Source organism: Saccopteryx leptura, chromosome 3, assembly GCF_036850995.1.
Source record: "Saccopteryx leptura isolate mSacLep1 chromosome 3, mSacLep1_pri_phased_curated, whole genome shotgun sequence".
NCBI classification, from domain to species: Eukaryota; Metazoa; Chordata; class Mammalia; order Chiroptera; family Emballonuridae; genus Saccopteryx; species Saccopteryx leptura.
Genome location: NC_089505.1, coordinates 226427299 through 226449525, shown reverse-complemented (window position 1 = coordinate 226449525; position 22227 = coordinate 226427299). Strand labels below are relative to the sequence as shown.

General features: G+C 38.8%; 1 protein-coding gene across 3 annotated transcripts in view; it reads right to left on the bottom strand.

The window, feature by feature from the left end:
• The window catches only part of RMND5A (required for meiotic nuclear division 5 homolog A), an 88983-nt gene that overhangs the window by 15432 nt on the left and 51324 nt on the right, over nt 1-22227 (bottom strand). For all 3 annotated transcript variants that reach the window (XM_066377752.1, XM_066377753.1, XM_066377751.1), the window contains exons 3-5: nt 16192-16326; nt 14401-14501; nt 642-808 (exon numbers count right to left, since the gene is read on the bottom strand). In XM_066377752.1, the coding sequence (XP_066233849.1) occupies nt 642-808; nt 14401-14501; nt 16192-16326 (403 nt within the window). The remainder of the gene's footprint in view (nt 1-641; nt 809-14400; nt 14502-16191; nt 16327-22227) is intronic.

Below are 22227 nucleotides of genomic sequence, written 5' to 3'. Positions count from 1 at the left end.
TACACCTGAAATACAGTTAGCTTGCAGGCTAAGGCCAGAATCCCCCCCAAATGACAGAGCCTAAAGTAATTTATTCACAATGTCTTTTAAAATTCTGGTCTTTAAGCTGTTTCTCTCTTCACCTTAAAGAAACAGCATAGAGAAAGAAAGAAAACACTAAATATTAAACTTGCAGTTATTTTATTGTTATAAATAGCACAGCATAATTACCATTACCTTTAGGGGTAACAGTTATGTTATAAAGGGGCCCTCACATCTATCTGGCTGTAAAACTGCCCAGTATTCCCACACTGATCACGGGGTTAACTGCTGCCAATCTAGTGCACACAGAAACACTTTGCTGTGGCAATAACAGCAGCAGGGGCCAGGGAAAGAGGAGCAAGTGCACACTTCACTTTCTCATGTCTCCTCTTTAATATGAAATTCCAAAAATACTGTTTCTTTCTGACTTTTCATTTATGAATCTTTAATATTTTATTTTTGTTCTAGAGCCAGCCACAGCTTTCTCTATAAGCAATTATCATCTACAATTGTTTTAGTTTATTAGCAAATATGTATTAGATCTAGTTAAGATAAGCTTTAATTCCAGTGGTGGCTATAGGCCTGTTACAAATATTAAAAACATGTGACTCCAGACTCACCTTTTTGATGATTTAGGGCAAATGGTTGAAAATTTTTAGCATATTGCAATGCTTCTCGCTGATTTGTAGTTCCACCCATTAACAAGCTAATAAAATACAGTCTATGTAGCTTAAATTCCAAGGAGCTGTTTTGGGCTATAAGCATTTCTCGGTTTGATACTGCCCACCTAAAGAAAAATCAAAAGAGATGATAGCAATGTAAGAGCCTATAAGGCGTGTTAAAAATTGTTTGAAACCAAGTACTGTAACATGAAAAAGAGTGCTTGGTCTGCCATCTGGTGGAAGGTGGTAGTAACATCCAAGTCCTAGGCTCGAAGACTTTTTACAACTCAAGGTGTTTTGGCCAATGAAAAAAGAAAAAAATATTGTTAGAAGACAATTAATTACATATTTAGTATGGTTTTACACTAAAGCAAGATTGACTCTGATGAGTAGTACCATGACAGATGAGAAATTGTGCAAGGCCACACGGAAGCAGGTGTCAGCCATGAGAATCCCTGCTCAACTGACTAGATGCTCTATGCTTCCTGTTAAACTGGAATGTTTATAAATGAATGCCAAGAGAATGATCTATCTTTAAACTTCTGTTAGGTACAAGATTTTGTGCTCCTTACTTTTAAAAACAGTAAGCATCAATATTTACTCACAAGCTGCTTTTGGACTAATCAGGCTGAGAAAGCCACAAACATCAGAGCAGGCATGGCCAACGTACGGCCCGCGGGCCAGATACAGCCTGCGTAATGAGTTTATGCGACTCACAATTTAATTTTTTTTTTTATAAATAAATTTTTATTTAAATGGGGTGACATCAATAAATCAGGGTACATATATTCAAAGAAAACATTTCCAAGTTATTTTGTCATTTAGTTCTGTTGCATATCCATCACCCAAAGAGAGATCGTCCTCCGTCACCCCACAATTTAATTTTTAATATTCTCTGCTACATTAAAATCTCAGCTACTCAGAAGCGGAAGCGTCTTTGATTATTGGAAATTGAGATATTTAAGAAGATAGTGATACGCAGAAAAGAATTCCGCGTGTGACTAATCTCGGGTTAACTTCCAATAATTGGTCGAATGGATTTGCAATACTTCTTTATTTTTTAAAAAAATTCCATTATAAAGATTTACAACTTCTGTACTCGTCTGTACTCAATATGAACTGTTTGACGTTTAGCGGCGATGTGAAACCCACATAATTTTAGGTGGAGTTTGCCAGTGCGCACCCAAGGTCAAACAATTTGTTATTTTTGTGATCAAGTGTGCTGAATCAAGTGGCACTATAGCATAGACAATAGCTGCAGTTGATAACTGAAAACGTGTCCAGACTGTTTATAAAACGAAATAATCTTTTATTTGCGATATAACCCCTTCAAGCTCATTCTATTAATTAAATATTGTTTCAATCGATTGTGATAGTTTGGATAGTTATACGATATGTAATTATATTTTTATTAAAATAATATTGTATATTAAAATTTTTTCATTCATATTTATTCATAAACAAATTACATAATAAAATTTTATTTACTTTAATGAATCATTTTTATATTTAACATTTTTTAATTTTAATATTTCGTCCGGCCCGTGGAAAAAGCTTTCCTTCTAATCTGGCCCGGGGGCAAAAACTGTTGGCCACGCCTGATATAGAGTGTATCACACTGTGCCAAAAAGATCCCTACAAACATAGGGTTAATGAGAAAAAAATTTTTGAATGATCCAAAGTACAGTGACTGAGGCCTCTATGTACCATCTGTTGGAATAACCAATCTTGAGCCGGAACAACCAGTTCAGGTAAGCACTAAAGCAGAAAATATACCAGTCAGCAGTTAAATCCAATTTTGTGATCAAGTGGAAAGAAGCATTACTTTGTTCCTTTGAACATATTAAGATGTAGAAGCTGTTATTATTATATCCTCCTTTAATTTGACTGTTAATTGAACAAATATTCCCCACCTAACCAATTTACCAAGGACTACTGGAATCTGAACTGGGTATGAATATAAACTCTGAGTAACTACAGCTGTAAGAGTAAAACACTGCAAGTTATTTGTAATGAATCTGACGATGGAGATTAGACTTCACAAAGCTGCACTTCCACTGGATCCTACTCTTCCCAAAAAAGGCTGCTGGCGCACATAAATGAATACTCATCAACTTGTTGATGTATTTACATCTTAAGAGTCAAATCATGAAGTTTCTCTGACCTCAAAATCTAAGTGGGCCTTAGAAATATTTAGTTAAATGTAAGTAAGCCTTGGATCCTTGGCTGCTACTAATACGAATGCAGATTTGTAACACCAAGTCTGATAAACGGTGCTGATACCAACAAGGCGCTCCAGCAGCTATCTTTTATGACTTCCCAACCCAGGCCACCAGTGCCAAGGTGCTGTGCTTCTGGCAGTCTCTGGTCTGTCAGGCACCTTCCTGATTTCCAGGTCCAAGAAACACAGTTAAATCAGGTCACTTATCTAAAGTTTACCCTACCCCTTCTCTCTTAAAAGTATATTTCCCTACTAACAAGTAATATAGGCGGTAAGCTTTTCTTTTTTCTGTTTCTGATATGATGTTTACGTGCAAAAGTTCCTAGAGTCAAATTAGGAGGAACTACATATTTCAATAAACAAGGAAAAGCCAACAGAAAAAGGGCAAAGTCCATAAGTAAGCAATTCACAAAAGAAAAATATCTATTTCATTTCCATAGGCAAATATTCATGATATAATATTGAGGAAGGAAAAAGGGTGTGATATATAGAAAAAAAGTACTTTCAGTTACCAGATTTTTTAACATTATGACTCCTGGAAAGTTAGATTTCATGCATCATTTATCAACCAGTAGTACAGCATCAGCTATGACTAATCAGAACAGGACACCAACTACTAGAGCAGCAACCAGGGGCTAAAATCCACAAGAGACACATCAAGGAATAGCAGCTAACAGTTTCCCAGATGACAATGATTTTTCTTTTCTTCTTTTCCAAGTGAGAAGAGGGGAGACAGGCAAACTCCTGCATGCATTCTAACCGGGATCCACCTAGCAACCCCCATCTGGGGCCAAGCTATTTTGAGTGCCTGGGGTTGATGCACTTGTATCAACTGAGCTTTGGATGCAGGAGAAGAGAGAGAAAGAGAGAGTGTGTGACAGATTGGAGGGGGAGAGAAGCAGATGGTCACTTCTCCTGTGTGCCTTGTCTCGGAATTGAACCCAGGGCGTCCACATGACAGGCTGACACCCTACCACTTAGCAGGCCAGGGCCAACAATGATTTCTTAAATAGCCTATGCTGTCCTACGCCTTCCAAGTTTGCTGTAGTAAACATTATTTTCATACTTAAGGTAATACATTTTCAAGCTAATGCAAAAGTAAACAAAATTTCTTAACTTTCCTTTTTCATCAAAAAGCTAACAGAGTACTTGCAAATTATATTTCCTAAAAGTAATTCAAGCCATGAATTATAAATTCAAGCTTTTCAAGTTATAAATATAAATGCCCCATTTTTTAACTTGGAAAAGTGTTTCTTTAAACAATGTAATTCCTAATTTATTACTTGAATTTTTTCAAATGTTATAACATTTTTAAATTGTTATAAAAAAGCTAAAAATAATCAGAAAAAATTGGCATTGCTAATTCTGCCCTCCACCCTACACAAGAACATTTTAGAAAAATAGATATCCATTACAAAAATGAGCTGAGCGAGAGCAAAAGAATGCAAACCCCAAATTCATAGAATACATGTTTCTTAAAGTCTTACTTCTTGTCATTCTATTCTGAAACAATGTATTATACTCAATTAACTTCCAAATATGATATTAAGCCTAAATCTCACAAGGCAAGGAATTAGAATAACGATTCCTGACCTTCTTTCTCCCTGGAAAAATGTCATTTTCTAAAACTAAGGAAAATATATCCCATTTTTACCCCCCAAATATTATGTAATGACATTTAAGCATTAAGGCGAATGCATTACCTGATAGGACCTCTGCCTCATACCTCCAGTACTGTACCTATGCAACCACATTTATCATTTATATATATATATAAAACAGAGACAGAGAGAGAATCAGAGAGAGGGATAGACAGGGACAGACAGAAACGGAGAGAGATGAGAAGCATCAATCATCAGTTTTTCATTGCGACACCTCAGTTGTTCATTGATTGCTTTCTCATATGTGCCTTGACCGTGGGCTACAGCAGACTGAGTAATCCTTTGCCTGAGCCAGTGACCTTGGATCCAAGCTGGTGAGCTTTGCTCACACCAGATGAGCCCGCGCTCAAACTGGCAACCTCGAACCTGGGTCCTCGGCATCCCAGTCCGACCCTCTATTCACTGTGCCACTGCCTGGTCAGGCACATTTATATTTTCTTGAACCCCTAATTTCTTGGCCACAAGAAATTAGGCCAAGTAAGCATAAATTTTAAAGTCACTTTGTGTTGCCTCCTAATAGGAAAGTTCATATATCTTTATCCCTTTATGACCATTTCATGACCCATCTTTTGCTGTATAAGTTTTGATGGGGTTGCATTCGCTGACAATCATAACATGCACCTTAACCAACCTTTAAAATCTGGGTTCAAATTTCACAGCAGCACTCTGACCTATGCAAGCAGCTTCCCCAAGTAACTCAACACTAGTCAACTCATGATGACCTCTGTGATGATGAAACCATCTTTCATTGGCAAGAGGTTCTTTGATTTTCTTGTAATTAGTTTTCTTTCAATGAGGCAACTAACTTCAGCACTTTGACCTGAATGTTAGGCAAACTGATAGAGGTTTTTAACAGTCTTCAATCCAAAGCAGAAGTAAATGTCCCATAATTTAAACCATATGGAGCTTTCTGCTCTCTGTGCAATTTAAAATACTAGATGTTAAAGCAACTTTACCTTTTTATATTTGTAAAACTTTTTCCATCTGTTTTGTACCATAGCTTCATGTAGGCCCAGGACTCGTTGTAGCTTCACTTTGTTGTTTTGTTTTCAAATCTTTCTATAATCACATTCAATTACACTTCTAGCAATTCACCTTTAACCAAGTCCCTCTTTGAATTATCCACTTCTGCAATGTGTCACATAGGTTTATCACTGGGAGCTGAGGTGATAACACAACTATACACTTGCTGTCTGAGGGTGAAATGAATAACAGATGCCCAGTGTCCAATCACTGAGAGACTTGGAAAGAAGGGATGTGATTGGCTGTGATCATGATACACACCTGTTATTTATGTAGTGATTTGTAGCCTGAAGAGTTGGCACAAAAGTTTGTCTTTTATGCAATTATTCAGTTAATATATTGTGGTAACTGAAAATTGAACTGGGTTGCTGGGGAACTGCGGTAAATAAAATTTGGGCATATTGGAATTGTGCAGAAAGGTCTGTCTACAGTTTCAGCAGAGAGAAAGAACACAAGGGGTGTTAAAGGTAGGAGGTTACTTTATAAAGACAAGGAAGGCTCATTGTGGTATACTAAAGAAGAAAAGAAAGAGGTAAATTTGAGGAACTGAGCAAGTCAGGGTTTCTATTTTCTAGTATCAAGAATCAAAAAGAAAATGAAAATAGTTTTCTATTTTCCATCAAGATCTCTGTCCCTCCACTTTTTATTAAGAGGAAAGGAAGGCTAGGCCAGAAAACCAATGGGTTTATGCCAGGAGGGGAAGATACACAACCAATGGATGAAGAAAGCAGTGGTTGGCCAATAGGATACATTAAAAGCATTTGTCAAGTGGTATAAAGAATTAAAGGAGGGAAATAGGCACACTGAGGACAGAATGAAGGTAGAGGTGTAGACCAAGAAAACTATGCAAACATACTCAGATAATCTGATCTGCCACCTTGAATTACCATCAGCAGTGATGCATCCAGGTGAATTAAACCTAGTCCAGATAAAAACTTGTTCCCTCCATGAAACCAGAAGCTGTTCTCCCAACATAAGTGCTAGTTAACTTTTCCCAAAAGTACAAACACAAATTGAATAACTGAGAACAGAGTTAAAAAATCCAAGGTCCAGGCTCAATTACCATATTGGCTACAATTTTCCTAATAACCTGTCCATCTACTAGACTTTGATGTTCTTTATTTGAACCTCTCACATGGCTCACCACACAATCTCTCTGGTAGAATAGCTTCTGGTCTCATAAGGCAAGGGCAGTGTCCTGGTCATTCTGGCACACCCCCTACCTCTGTATGTGGTATAGTGGGCTATACCACAACCAGCAAGCTAATAAACACTCAATTAAATTATAACTTTACTGTGATTTTTGTTTTGTTTTTTGTTTGTTTTTTTACAGAGACAGAGTCAGAGAAAGGGACAGATAGACAGGAACGGAGAGAGATGAGAAGCATCAGTCATCAGTTTTTCATGGGGACATCTTAGTTGTTCAATGATTGCTTTCTCATATGTGCCTTGACCGCGGGGCTTCAGCAGACCGAGTGACCCCTTGCTTGAGCCAGCGACCTTGGGTCTAAGCTAGTGAGCTTTGCTCAAACCAGATGAGCCTGCGCTCAAGCTGGTGACCTCGGGGTCTTGAACCTGGGTCCTCCGCATCCCAGTCTGACGCTCTATCTACTGCGCCACTGCCTGCTCAGGCAACTTTACTGTGATTTTTAAAAAGAAATTCTGCTCCCAAATCTCCAGTGTAGGGAGGGACAGTATTATTAGTTTTGAAACCATTACTTGTTCAGAAAAATACTGTAGACAAAAGATGACACCCAGTTAATGTCACAATTATCTCTATTCACTGCCCCTAATATCCTCCAGACCTTGGGCCCCTCTTCCATAAAAAGACCCCAAAATAATAATACTTATTGTCAAGTCTCTGAAAAGACTTGGCTTGGAGCACATTGTTAGCTCCACATTTGGAATTTCCATATTATTCCGAAAATAATTAAACAAGATTCCACCTTCACAGTTACCTGTTCTCCCCCAAGAACCCGGCTGACAGAATTGGTCTGTTTATCTGACTCCTCTCACAATATGCCAGTCTGTGTTGGTATCTATTTCTGGCAATACTGAAATAAAATGCCTCTTGCCAATCCCCACAGCTCGCTCCACTACAACCTCTCACAGCATCTTTTCAAGATTTACAAGTTTCTTCTTTTTCTAATCTCCTTTAGGGCTATAATCTTGGGGATAAAAGCTGAAGTTCAGGGAAATGAGTGACATTTACTTAATCCACAGATGTGAATTTGGCTGATCATTACTGGTGACTGAATCAAGTACTTAAAATATTCAGAGAATGGCAAAAATGACAAATCAAAGTTCACCCAAAGTTAAGAACCCTATAAACTTTGCTATAGAGACTGATATGGATAGCTAACATGTTATTTCTGAGATACTTTGAAACAGTAATTAATTTCTAAGATATGGGTTGAGTCCATTATTGGAATTATTAACATTTTACACATCTCAGAACTGGCATGAATCTTTGTCCTTCTGAACATGGTATTTAAGAAACCATATAATCTGTAGAAGAACATGTTTGAATCTACTTAAATCCACAATACAGACACTTCCAACTTTACATTAGTTTCTCAGAAATGCCCAACAGCTAGATGTGGCAAGGGGCCGCCACACTGAACAGCACAGTTCTATAGAATGATAGTTTTTAACATAGTACTTAAATATAACATTGCCTTATTTACTGATAGTTTCCTACCACAAAACCAAGAGATTGTACACACCTAAGTTAAAAATAGATTAGCATTTATACAAGCACAAACTCCAAAGTCTCTCCTCTTAGTTGCCCCTCACTCCTGGCCTGGTTTAACTCTTTCTTTTAAACACTTAATTTTATGCATAGTTTATTTCAATTTCCCTTTCTTTTTATAAAGATTCTCAATTTCAAAAAAAAAAAAAAAAAAGACTCTCAATTTCTCTTTAGTCATGGCTTGCCCACTCAATCCCTTGGTGAGAATGTATCCACACAAGAGATGGCCAAGTCTATGTTTCCTCCTGAGGAACACACCATTTTGGAACTTCATCTAAACTTTGCCGCTTTGTCAGCAACAAACATAAAACAGACAACAGAAAATGATATTGTCTCAAATATTTTTTCCTTCTTGGCCTTTATATTCCATTGTATTATCTCATTTCTATATCCTATCCTTTCTCTGGGGTACCTCTTTCCACTTTTAATTAGCTCCTTTTATTTTTTATTTTTTTAGATTTATTTATTGATTTCTAAAGAGAGGAGGGGGCAGGGAATGAGAAGTAGTTGCTTCATTCTAGCTCAGGGGTCCCCAAACTTTTTACATAGGGGGCTAGTTCACTGACCCTCAGACTGTTGGAGGGCCAGACTACAAAAAAACTATGAACAAATCCCTGTACACACTGCACATACCTTAAAGTAAAAAAACAAAACAGGAACAAATACAATATTTAAAATAAAGAACAAGTAAATTTAAATCAACAAACTGACCAGTATTTCAATGGGAACTATGGGCCTGCTTTTGGCTAATGAGATGGTCAATGTGCTCCTCTCACTGACCACCAATGAAAAAGGTGCCCCTGCGGCGGGGCCGGATAAATGGCCTCAGGGGCTGCATGCGGCCCACGGCCCATAGTTTGGGGACCCCTGTTCTAGCTATTCACTGATTCCTTGTTGGATGTGCCTTGACCAAGGAAGCCCAGGGTTTCAAATCAGAAACCACAGTTCCAGGTCAGTGCTCTCGCCACTGCACCATCACAGGCCAGACTCAATTAGCTTCTTTTTAAGAGAGTGGCTCTTTCTCTACCATGCATGGCACAGTGAGTTAAAAATGTATCCTTCAACTCATCTCTTTTGCCTTTTCAGAATTAAGAACTCCAACAAACCAAGAACAAAAACAAAAATTCAAATTCTTTGGGGGAAAAATCCAACTCAGTCAAATATTGATTCCTCTTCTCCTGTGATGTACCTATCGGAGTCTTCTGTGGTTCTATTGTGACTACTAAAATATGCCCGAGTCAGCAAGACGGCCCACCTACAGGAAACCAAAACAAGACACCAGAAACTGCTTCATCTTTGTTGCCTCATTTCCAGCGGTGGTCAAGGCTCTTTGATCAGGCACTTTGGTTTCATTCCTTTGTTTTTATTTCTAAAACCTTTTCTGCTTATAAGTTATGTTTTATTCACAGATACAAAAAGATACTAGAGAGAAGCATTTTCTTCTCCTTAGAACTACTGTTCACATACTATACCAAGAAATCACATGGCAGGTTCCTTTCACATCTGTGTTATCTCCAGCCCCACCAAATCACTAGGCTTGGAAACAGAGTCCTCTCATATTTCAACAGCCTGCCCCATACTGTTCATGGCCTGTTCAACATAAAGTCTTCCTGTGTTCTAAACTAGTAACATTCGTTTTCTCTCCTCCTCTGTGGAAAATTCCTTCCTCCCTCCCTTCCTTTCCCACTTTCTCCCTCCCTCTCTCCCTCTCCCTCTCTCTTTCTTATAAAGTTATTTTTCCCTTATTTCATTCAACTGAGGCTTTGAAAAACCGAGTGCAAATTTTAAGGACTATGAGGTCCTTGGGCATACTAAAGTGTTGAAAAACCCAGGTTTCCAAGTCTGCAAAGTTGAAAGTCAGATTTTGAACTGTGGCAATCCCACCAGTGTAATATTACTCTTTGAGATACATTTAGAAAGGCAACCAACTGATTTCCCCTAAAGATAAGCACTCTTTCAAAATGCTGACACAAGGTACAAGGACAATTTCCATTTTTCAAATATTTCTCCATCTCTTTGTACTGAGTTACTGTTATCTTCTTGTTTACACCACGTATCTCTGACTTATGATGGTCTGACTTCCGATTTTTTTTTTTTTTACTTCACGACGGTGCAAAAGCAACCTGCCTAAGTAGAAACTAATACTTCGATTCTTGAATTTCTATCTTTTCCAGCTTAGTCACACGTGGTATGATACTCTCTTACAAAGCCGGGCAGGAGCAGGAAGCTGATTTCACCCAACTGTAGGCTAATGTAGGTATTCTGAACACGCTTAAGGCAGACCAGGCTAAGCTATGACGTTTAGTAGGTTAGGTGCAATAAATGCATTCTCAACTTTCAATATTTTCAATTTATGATGTTACTGACAGGTAACCTCATATAAAGTCAAGGAGCATCTGCAGTTGTTTTTGGCTTTGCTTTTGTCTGCCATATGAAGGTGGAAGTCCTGTTTGCTCAAAGTTCTTCAAACTATTCCATCATTTACTTAAAACCTACTATGAAATAGACACTATGCTAGGTGCCAAGAGTATTAAAAAAAATTAATACAGTTATCTGGATGAAGAGAAAACTCTGTACACAAACTCAGAACTATAAAGGCAGGAAGAAAAAGTAGGCAAGGAGGGTCCCAACCAGATCTATTAGCTATTCTCCTGCACTCCCCATTCTTTTCTGCCATCTTTTCACTGTCTCTTATTAATTACTAGCTAACACTCTCCAGACTTCCTTCTCAACCAGTCCTTCCTGGCCTCTGTCCATATTAAATTTTTTGGCTAGCCTGCCTCCTTAACTCCCTACAGGAGGAGCTTCTGTAGCCTGTCCCCATCCTCTTTCCTCTCATGTTGGTCCCATCTGCTTTCCCCCAGCATGTACAAACTGAAGATGCCACACAACTGAAAGATACTTCCCCCCTGAAGCTGAACTAGAGTTCCCCAAATGATGTCCTACATTTTGCTGCTTTTGCTACAAGCACAGTAAATTTTCTATACATTGCCCATAAAAGATGCTTAGTAAATATCTCCTTACATCCACCAGTAACAGGCAAGAATTAGAAAAGTCTGAGTTGGTATAATAGAGATTTCTATTAAACTAACATTTTCCAAACTTATGTTCCACAGAACTCTAATTTTGTGGGTTTTAATAGGTATTAGGTGGGGGTAGGGATGCTTAAGTATTCTTTGGTCAAATACACATGGGAAACACCATGCTTTAGAAAGTCAAACAAGTTTCTTTAGGATTGCTATGGACCATCTAATATGCAAAAGTAAATCTCTTATAAGAGAGTATTAAGGAAATATCTTTTTTTCTCAAGGAGTATGTTCCAGGCCTCAATTCATTATCTTTAATATGAACACTTACTTTATAGGATTACTATGAGGATTATATATAATACATGTAAAATACATGTTAAATTATTCATGTGAAAGTAATGTACCTTAAAATAACATTAATACATGTAAGATGCTTACAACAATGCTAGGAACACAGTAAGTACTTAATACTGTAATTATCACTCCATTCTCTTATGCTGATATTTCACATGCAATATTCCCAGAAAAGTGAAATGAGAAAACTTTTACTGTGTGGTGATTTCTACTGTTACCACCGACTGGATGGAACACATCTCCCTTTGTCTGAAAGGTACTGCTTAAGGTTATAAATAACGTGTTCACAGGAATAATTGATATATATGATATAGTTATCAGTAAAAATTATAGCTCTTATAGAAAAAGAATAAAATTAAAAGGGTCTCATATATTTTCTTCATTCCAGAAAGAAAAGGCCTTGAGTACTCTGAGTGGTGAGGGGGTCCAAATACTCAGCACAGGCTCTGGTACACAGTAAGCACTCAATAAAAATTTAGAGAAATATCTGAGAAATCACTGGGTAAATGAACAGTAGCTTGAATAACTCAATATTATTTCCAAATCACTATAAAATATCTGGGAAACCCACTCTATTTTATTAGGTTCCCTCCATCTACTTTAGATGTTTGCTCTATATGGAACATGAATAGAATAGTGGTTGTCATACTTTAAGGTATGTTAGAGGCATTTAATTAAATTTAACCTTCCAGGTGTGTCACAATCTAAAAACTGCTTTAAAAAAAAAGGATAAAAAAGAATTATAAAGGTACTATGCATTACATACAGTGGTACTGTTTAAGTGACATCTATCTTTAAAAATACAATATCTACCAATAAATTTATAATTTACACAGGAATTTATAATTTATTAACTTACACAGGAATCTATCTCTACCTATTCATCTGGGCTGGTTTTAGAACTCTATAAAATTTTCTAAGAACTGAGAAATAATCAGAAAAAAAATAAATTAAGCTGTAAGAATTAAATAGATATGTGGAAGGAAAAAAAGTGCATTTTATAAAATCAATAAGGATCTTCCAAACAATTTTTCTGGTAACAATGATCTCAAATATAGCCAATTTTAAAATACCAAGATTCTAAGCCTATGATCTCACAACAATATCACTGTCTCTATCATCCAGTTTCTTCCTTTTATGAGCACTTTTTCTCTTCTCTCCCTTCTCTCCCTCTTCTATACCTCCCTTACCTCTCCCTCATCTTTCTCTCTTTCTAACAAATAACCCAATAATCCTGACATTAAAAAAACTCTAGGACAGAGGTTAGCAAATTCTGGCTAAGGGCCAAATATGGTTTGCTGCTTGTTTTGTATGCCAGATGGCCAAGACAGTTTTTTACTTTTTTTTTTAATTGATAGTCGGAAAAGCAGAGAGACAGACTTCGCATGTGCCCCAATTGAGATCCATCTGGCAGGCCCCCTACCAGGTGATGCTCTGCCCATCTGGAGCCATTGCTCCACTGCTCAGCAACCGAGCTATTTTAGTGCCTGAGATTAGGCCATAGAGCCATCCTCAGCACCTGGGGCTAACTTGCTCAAACCAATCGAGCATGGTTGTAGGAGCGGAAGACGGAGAGAGAAAACAGGAGGGAGAGATGTGGAGAAGCAGATGGTCATTTCTTCTGTGTGTCCTGCTGGAAACCGAACCCAGGACTTCCGCACACTGGGCTGACACTCTACCATTGAGCCAACTGGCCAGGACCGGTTTTTTACATTTTTAAAGGATTGTAAAATAAAACAAGAAGAACACGTGATGGAGACCGTATGCGCTTGCAAAGTCTAAAACATTTAATATCTGGCCCTCTCAAAATTTGCTGATTCTGTCCAGGATGATATTTATCATAGCTTATTCAATAATTTCTAGTTCATAGCAATGACAAGTTCATAGTAAATAATTAAATTTTACAGTGGTAGCTAAACTAGAACTCCATCATAACTATATCTGCTCTTTTTATACATAGCACTTAGTTCCCATTATGTTGTTTTATTAGAATACTAGCATAGAACATTATGGAAGTTTAAATATTAAGCTCAGCCTGCCTGAACAACAGCACTTCAGTTATAATGCTAGTCTAAAGTGATGGTATAGCCTGGATACAGGAGCCTTCTCTCGTGGGAATTTAGATCAACCAATAAATGAAGTAAGCTCCAACAACCATTTCTCATATTACACATTCCCCATTTTCACTTAGCTAAAAGAAATTCTCCCTTGATTTCTAGGTGAGATAGATATCTCAAAATCTGTAATATGTTTTCTTTTTCTTTCTTTTCTTTTTAAGTGAGAGGAGGGGAAATAGATCCTGCACGCGCCTAGACTTGGATCTATCCAGCAATTCCCATCTGAAGATGATGCTCAATTCAACTGAGCTTATTTTTAGTGCCTGAGACTGAAACTGAGACCAGCTGAGCCATCCTCAGTGCCTGGGCCCATGCTGGAACAAATCAAGCCCCTGGCTGTGGGACACAAGGAGGGAGAGAAAAGGGGAGTGAAGGGGAAGAGAAGCAGACGGTCGCTCCTCTTGTGTGCCTTGACTGGGAATCAAACCCAGAACCTCAATTTGCCAGGCCAACGCTCTAGCCACTTAGCCAGCTGATCAGGACTCTACTGTGCTTTCTAATTAAGTTTTCTTACAGTGTTCTCCCAAAGTATTCAAAATAAAACAAATTCAGTAACTTACTCCAGAGCAGGTCTCAGAACTCTGACTTTTAATGCTTCTAATATTCGATTCAACTCCACAAATGGTTCTTTCTGACTGGGGTCTACAGAAAGACCAGATTCCTGAAAATAATAGAACTTTTGTTAGCAGTAATCAGGATAGAGATATAGTGAGAGAATATTCTAAATAAAATATGTGACACATCATTAAAGATATTTATTTTTAACATGGATTTCTATGGCAGACTGATGACTGAGCCCTAGTATCATTCTTTCTTCTTTTCCAAAGTAGCAGAACCCCTAAATTTTAGCTAGGCAGATAACCATATGGAACAAAGCTGAGTGTGACTGCAAGATGTAAGTCTAGCCAATGAAATATAAGCATGTACTCTATGCCCCTTCCTAGAATACCAAAAGGTGTAAGTTAGAGTTTTCATTGGTATTCTGGACCATGAGGACAGGGGTCACCTTAGAAATAGGAGGGCTACAAAGAGCCTAGATCCCTAAGAACTTCATGGTACACCGCTACTATAGTATATGCTGTGGATGGTTTACTACCTCCTTTTTTTTTTTTTCCAGAGACAGAGAGAGAGTCAGAGAGAGAGATAGATAGGGACAGACAGAGAGGAACGAAGAGAGATGAGAAGCATCAATTATTAGTTTTTCGTTGTGACACCTTAGTTGTTCATTGATTGCTTTCTCATATGTGCCTTGACCATGGGCCTTCAGCAGACCGAGTAACCCCTTGCTCAAGCCAGCGACCTTGGGTCCAAGCTGGTGAGCTTTGCTCAAACCAGATGAGCCCACGCTCAAGCTGGCGACCTCGGGTCTCGAACCTGGGTCCTCTGCATCCCAGTCCGATGCTGTATCCACTGCACCACCACCTAGTCAGGCATTACCTCCTGTTTTTATGCAAGAAAAATAATTTGATTTTTGTGTAAGCCACTGGTATTTTGGGTCTTTGTTAGTTGTCAACTTAATCCTAAATTACATAATTTACTTTATAAACTTTATATGGACACACACAATTCCCAAAAGGGACAGAGAAAGATCTGAGTTATAGCTTATCTGTTTAAAATAGAAAAGGCTTGGAGGTTTTGTTTACAGACTAGCTTTAACACTTAAGTCCTTAAGCACATGGTGGCTGAGGATGGAATATGAAGACACAAAAATTTGGGACTGAATCCTACCCTGTTCCTTTACTAAGAACCTGTATGGCCTTGGGAAAGTTACTGCTCTAGACTTCAGATTCTTCATTTGTAGATTGGTAGCAATAATTTCCACCTCCCAGGACTATAGGGAGAAATAAAGGCAGAGCTTGGCTGGTGGTAAACACTCAATGCCTGGCAGCTGCCACCATTACAACTAAGTGGTATTTGGTAAGCTGTTCTGAAATCCCTGCACTTGTCTAAGAGAAATAAAAGACAGATGATACTCACTTCAAGTAAATTTTAGCTTGAAATTCATGTGATAAAAAAAATTCTACAAGTTGGGCCAGAACAGAAAAACAAACACAAACCTCTCTGTCCTCTTCCATACTAACCTTCCCCATCAAAAGAAGATACCAAGAAAGTAGTGTCATTCAGACTCCTTCGTTGAGGAGTCGGGACAAATGTTTTGAGGCAGAAACAAAAAAATATTGAATAATTCATTAAGAAGTTCTAGTATTATAATTTCACCAATTTCCTAGTAAAATGAGGTCAGTCCTGATAATTAAAACATTAAAAATCTATCTATGGTTAGAAGAAGACTCAAATACTCCAAGGGGTTCCCTTGTTTCTTTTTCATCCTCTCCCAGGTGACACACTGTTACCTGGCAGAGCTCCTCGGCCACATCCAGCATTCCTTGGCGAAAGAAGTGCTCCACCATCACCTCATTGAGAAGTCTTTGGCTGTCTGCCTGCCAGCAACCATCTATTCCCACACTGCTTATGTCAGAATCAAAATTCTGAAAAAAAGAAAACAATTCACATGAACTGGTTAAGATGCATCACTGTATATTATTTTTTACCCCACCAAAAAGAATGGTCTTCAATTCACTCTGAATTACCCCCAGCAAGAATCCAATTCAAATTCAGCTGTAGCCTAAGACAAAAAGTAGTTTTTCCATTGCTTCTTTGTAAAACCTGTCATTCTCATTGATTATTGCTGGAAGAGTAAATGGGTGATCTTTTACAGGGCATTTTGCAAAAAATATATAAATTTAATAATAATTTCTGTGAATGAACTGATTTCTAGGTATTATACAATATCAATTATTTTCAGAGGTGTGCAGTAATACCTGTAAAAGCATGTTCAAGTAATCCCTGTAAAAGCATGTTCTAAGAGGGGGGGGAAAAAAACAGCAAGAACCCATATGCTTAACACAGAATTAGTTAATAAGCCACGACACAGTCCAACAACTACAATGTCAAGGTGGGGGACAGAGGTGGGAGCATGGCCAGGTAGTTAAGGGAACAGACTCCAGAGCCGGTCATGTGGGTTTGAATCCTGATTCTATCTCTTACTAGCTGTGAGCTTGGCCAAATTACACAAAGTCTTTGAGCCTCAGCTTCCTTTCCTTAAGTGGAAAAAATAATACTACCTCCCTATTATGGGCTGAACTGCACTCCCAGTAGACCTCATTAAGTTCAAATGAGGTCTTTAGGGTGTGTCCTAATCCATTAGGATTGGTATCCTTATGAAAAGAGCAAATCAGGACACAAACAAAGACAAAAGACCATTGTTGGGGACCGAAATAAAAACAGGGTGTTTTTATATCCAGGGGACAGGTGCTGGGCCTAACCACCCATCCCACCTGCCCAGTTAACAAAGAGCTAAACCCACCCATGTTCTCCAGAAGAGGCTGGAAGCTAGTTTCTTATTGGTGTCAAGTTAGATCTTTGGTGGGGGTTGTCTTTGAGTTGTCTTGGAAACAATTGAATTGCTAATGGACCACGTTTTTCCCTGAATAAAGACGGATGAGCTTCTGGGGGCCACCATTGCATCAGCTTAGGAGCAGTAGAGACTGTTCGCTGTGTGGTCCTCCTGAACCGATCTTTATGTATATATCTTTAATTCTCTGTCTATCATTTATTTAATTCCATACCTTTTCCCGTTCGAGGACCCTGTAACAGACTTGTCATGGCTGGACTACGACAGACCATGTGCAATGTATTCCCCCTAAATTCCTATACTGGCCTAACCACATATGACTATTTTTCTGGAATGAGGTAATAAAGGTTAAATGAAGTCATAAATAAGGGTGGGAAAAAACACCAGAGCATGTGTTCATACTCTCTCTCTAACCCTCCCTCCCTCTCCACGCCCTCTCCACCATATGAGGACGCAGTGAGAAGGCAGTCATCAGCATGCCAGAAAGAACATTGTTCATCCTCATAGGAAATGAATTCACTAGGACCTTGATCTTAGACTTCCCAGTCTCCAGAATTGTGAGAAAATAAATTTTTATTGTTTAAACTACCCAGTCCATGGTACTGTATGGTGGCAACACAAGCTAAAGATACCATGTGAAGATGCAGGGAGAAGATGGCTACCTATAAGCCAAGGAGAGAGGCCCCAGAAGAAACCAACCCTGACACCCTGATACCAAATTTTCAGCTTCTAGAATTATGGAAAATAAATGTTTGTTCAAGCCACCTAAGTCTGAGGTACTATTTTAGCAGCCCTAGAAAATTAATACACTCTATAATCTGTTAAGTAAAATGCTAGTTGCTTCTATATTACTATTCACAATTAAAAAGTGAGGTTCATGGGCCCTAGCCAGTTGGCTCAGGGGTAGAGTGTTGGCCTAGCGTGCAGGAGTCCCAGGTTCGATTCCCGGCCAGGGCACACAGGAGAAGCGCCCATCTGCTTCTCCACCCCTCCCCCTCTCCTTCCTCTCTGTCTCTCTCTTCCCCTCCTGCAGCCAAGGCTCCATTGGAGCAAAGTTGGCCAGGGCACTGAGGATGGCTCCGTGGCCTCTGCCTCAGGTGCTAGAATGGTTCTGGTTGCAACAGAGCAGCGTCCCAGATGGGCAGAGCATCGCCCCCTGGTGGGCATGCCAGGTGGATCCCGGTCGGGCGCATGCAGAAGTCAGTCTGACTGCCTCCCCGTTTCAAACTTCAGAGAAATAAAAAAAATAAAAATTGTAAAAAGTGAGGCTCATTACTGCACACCTACTAACATGTTAAAATGTCCCTATACCTTAGGTGAAAAAAAAGCCACTTCTGCCTGACTAGGCAGTGGCGCAGTGGATAGAGCATCAGACTGGGATGCAGAAGACTCAGGTTCAAAGCCCCAAGGTTGCTGGCTTCAGTGCAGGCTCATCTGGTTTTGGCGTGGGGTTGCTGGCTTGAGCATGGGGTCACCAACATGAGCCCAAAGGTCACTGGCTTGAGCAAGGGGTCGCTTGCTCTGCTATAGCACCCCCGTCCCCATCAAGCACATATGAGAAAGCAAACAATGATTAAGCAATCAATGAACAACTAAGATGCCACAACGAAGAACTAATGCATCTCATCTCTCGCCCTTCCTGTCTGTCTCTATCTGTCCCTCTCTCTGATTCTCTCTGTCCACCAAAAAACAAAAAACAAAACACACAAAAACTACAACTACAAAATTATGACTCCATTAAAAAAATGCCTACAAATGTTTAGGGAAAAAATTTGAAAGAATGTACACTAAAGTATTAGCTGAAATTACCATAGGAGATTACAATGCTCCACTAAAAGAACAAAATTCTTTTCATAATAAACTAACCCAGTTCTGGGTAAGATCAAGTAAGCACACTATACCCTGTCTCACCCACTGAATGCAGTTATAAAATCAAGACAGAATAAATGGAGCAGCCATTTGAGGACACTATAAAGTCAACAGTTACAAGTGGACTGACATAGAAAGCCATAAAACTGGTGTTGAGTTTACTACTTTTCTCTCTTCAACATCTCTCAGCCTGGGTGCAATGCAGCCAAAATTCTGAACTGGGCAGCCAGGAAGTGAACAGAGAGCTCCAGAAGAAGCCCTTTACTTCTAATATAAGGAACAGGAACAGGCTTTTCTATGACTCAGAAAATAGGGAAATTGCAGGCTTTCCCTCCTCCCTCCATTTTCTTTCACCTCTAGCCCAAGGCAGTCTGCAGGCATATTAGTTTTCTACTGCAACTTAAAACAACACAATTTATTATCTCACAGCTGTACAGGTCAGAAATCCAACAGACTCAGATATTTCTCTGCTTTGGGTCCCACAAATAAAGGTGTCAGTAATCTGGGTTGATACCTGGAATCTGGGAAGAGTCCGATGCTAGGTTCACTGAGGCTGTTCTCATAACAGAACATTAAAAAATGTCCAGGATACATATTTCACCCCAAAACAGAATATACATTCTTTTGAAGTGCACATTGAACATTTCCCAGTATAGATCACACATTAGGCCACAAAACAAGTCTCAATAAATTTAAGAAGATTGAAATCACATCCAGAAATCATACCAAACATCTTCTCTGATTACAATGGTATAAACTAATAGTAAGTTACAAGAAGGAAAATAAGAAACACCAACACATGGAGGATAAACAGTATGTTATTAAATAAGTGGGTTAACAATATCAAGAAAGTAAAAAATACCTTAAGATAAGTGAAAATGAAAATTATGACCCCCCCAAAAAAATTTATGGGACAGAACCAAATCAGTTCTAAAAGGGAAATTCATAGCAATACAGGCTTACCTTAAGAAACAAGAAAACTCTTAAATTAACAATCTAACCTTATACCTATAAGAACTAGAAAAAGAACAAAGCTCAAAGTATAAAAAAGGAAATAATAAAAATTAGTGCAAAAATTAAAAAATAGAGTCTAAAAAATACAAAAGATCAATGAAACCAAGTGCTGGTTTTCGAAAATATAACAAAATTGATATATCTTTAGACAGACTCATCAAGAAAAATGAGGACCCAAATAAATAAAATCAGAAGTAAAAGAAATGACAACCAATACCACAGAAATACAAAAATTATATATAAGAAAATACTACAAACAATTATATGCCAACAAACTGAACAACCTAAAATAAATGGATAAATTCCTAGAAACTTACAATCTTCTAACACTAATCAGGAAGAAACAGAACATCTTAATAGACTACTAACAAAATCAAATCACTTATAAAACTCCCAACAAACAAGTCTTGGACAGATGGCTTTACATGTGAATTTTACCAAACATTCAAAAAAATTAATACCTACCCTTCTCAAAGTATGTATTTCAAAAAATCTTAAAAAGAGACTAGGCTCCCAAACTCATTTTAGAAGGCGAGCATTACCCTGATAACAAAACTAAACAAAGACACTGCAGAAAAGAAAATTATAGGCCAATATTCCTGATGAACACAAATGCAAAAATCCTCACCAAAATATTAGCAAACTGAATTCAGCAATATATTAAAAACATGATATATAACGATCAAATGGAATTTATTCCTGGGGAGGCAAGGTTGATCCAATATCCACAAATCAATTAACACGATACATTACCTAAAAAAACAATAAAGATAAAAACCAAATGATCCTATCAATAGATACGGAAAAGTATTTGACAAAATTCAACAGTAATTATGATTAAAATTCTCAGCAAAATGAATATAGAGAAAATACACCTCAACATAATAAAGGCCATAGATGACAAGCCCACAGCTAACAGTGTATTTTTCAACAGTTAAGAGCTGAAAGCTTTTTTAAGATTAAGAACAAAACAAGGCCTGCCTGACCAGGTGGTAGGACAGTGGATATAGCATTGGACTGAGATGCAGAGGACCCAGGTTGGAAACTCCAAGGACATCTTCTTGAGCACAGCTCACCAGCTTGAGTGTGGGATAATAGACATGACCCCACGGTCAGAGGCTTGAGCAAGGGGTCACTCACTATGCTGTAGAACACTCCCCCCCCCCCCCGTTAAGGTAATTGATTAACAACTAAGGTGCCATACGAAGAACTGATGCTTCTCATCTCTCTCCCTTCCTGTTTGTCTGCCCCTCTCTCTATCACAAAAGAAAAAAGAGCCCTGGCCAGTTGGCTCAGAGGTAGAGCGCTGGCCCAGTATATGGATGTCCCAGGTTTAATTACCGGCCAGGGTACACAGAGAAGTGCCCATCTGTTTCTCCACACTTTCCTCTTTCCTCCCTCTTTTTCGCTCTTCCCCGGCTCCATTGCCTCCACCTCAGGCGCTAGAATGGTTCCAGCCACAATGGAGCAACACCCCAGATGGGCATAGCATCGCCTCCTGGTGGGCATGCCGGGTGGATCCTGGTCAGGCACATGTGGGAGTCAGTATGACTGCCTCCCCACTTCTAACTTTGGAAAAATACAAAAAAACAAACAAAAAAACCCACAACAAAACAAGGCCTGCTCAGGCAGTGGCACAGTGGATAGAGCAGCAGCCTGGAATGCAGAGGACCCAGGTTCGAAACCCCGAGGTTGCTGGCTTGAGCACGGGCTCTCTAGCTTGAGTGCAGGATCACAGAGATGACCCCATGGTTGCCGGCTTGAAACCTAAGGTTGCTGGTTTGAGCAAAGTGTCACTGGCTAGGCTGGAGCCACTCCCCCCACCCCCCATCAAGGCACATATGAGAAAACAATCTGAACTACGGTGCTACAATGAAGAAATGATGCTTCTCATCTCTCTCCCTTCTTGTCTGTCTGTCCCTGTCTCTTTCTCCCTCCCCCTTGCTTTAAAAAAAAAAAAAAAAAAAAAAAAGGGCTGTCGAAATTCACCACTTTATTCAATGTAGTACAGAAAGTTCTAGCCATAACAATTAAGACCAGGAAAAAAAAAAAGAAAACTCATCCAAATTGGAAATAAATAAAACTGATTATT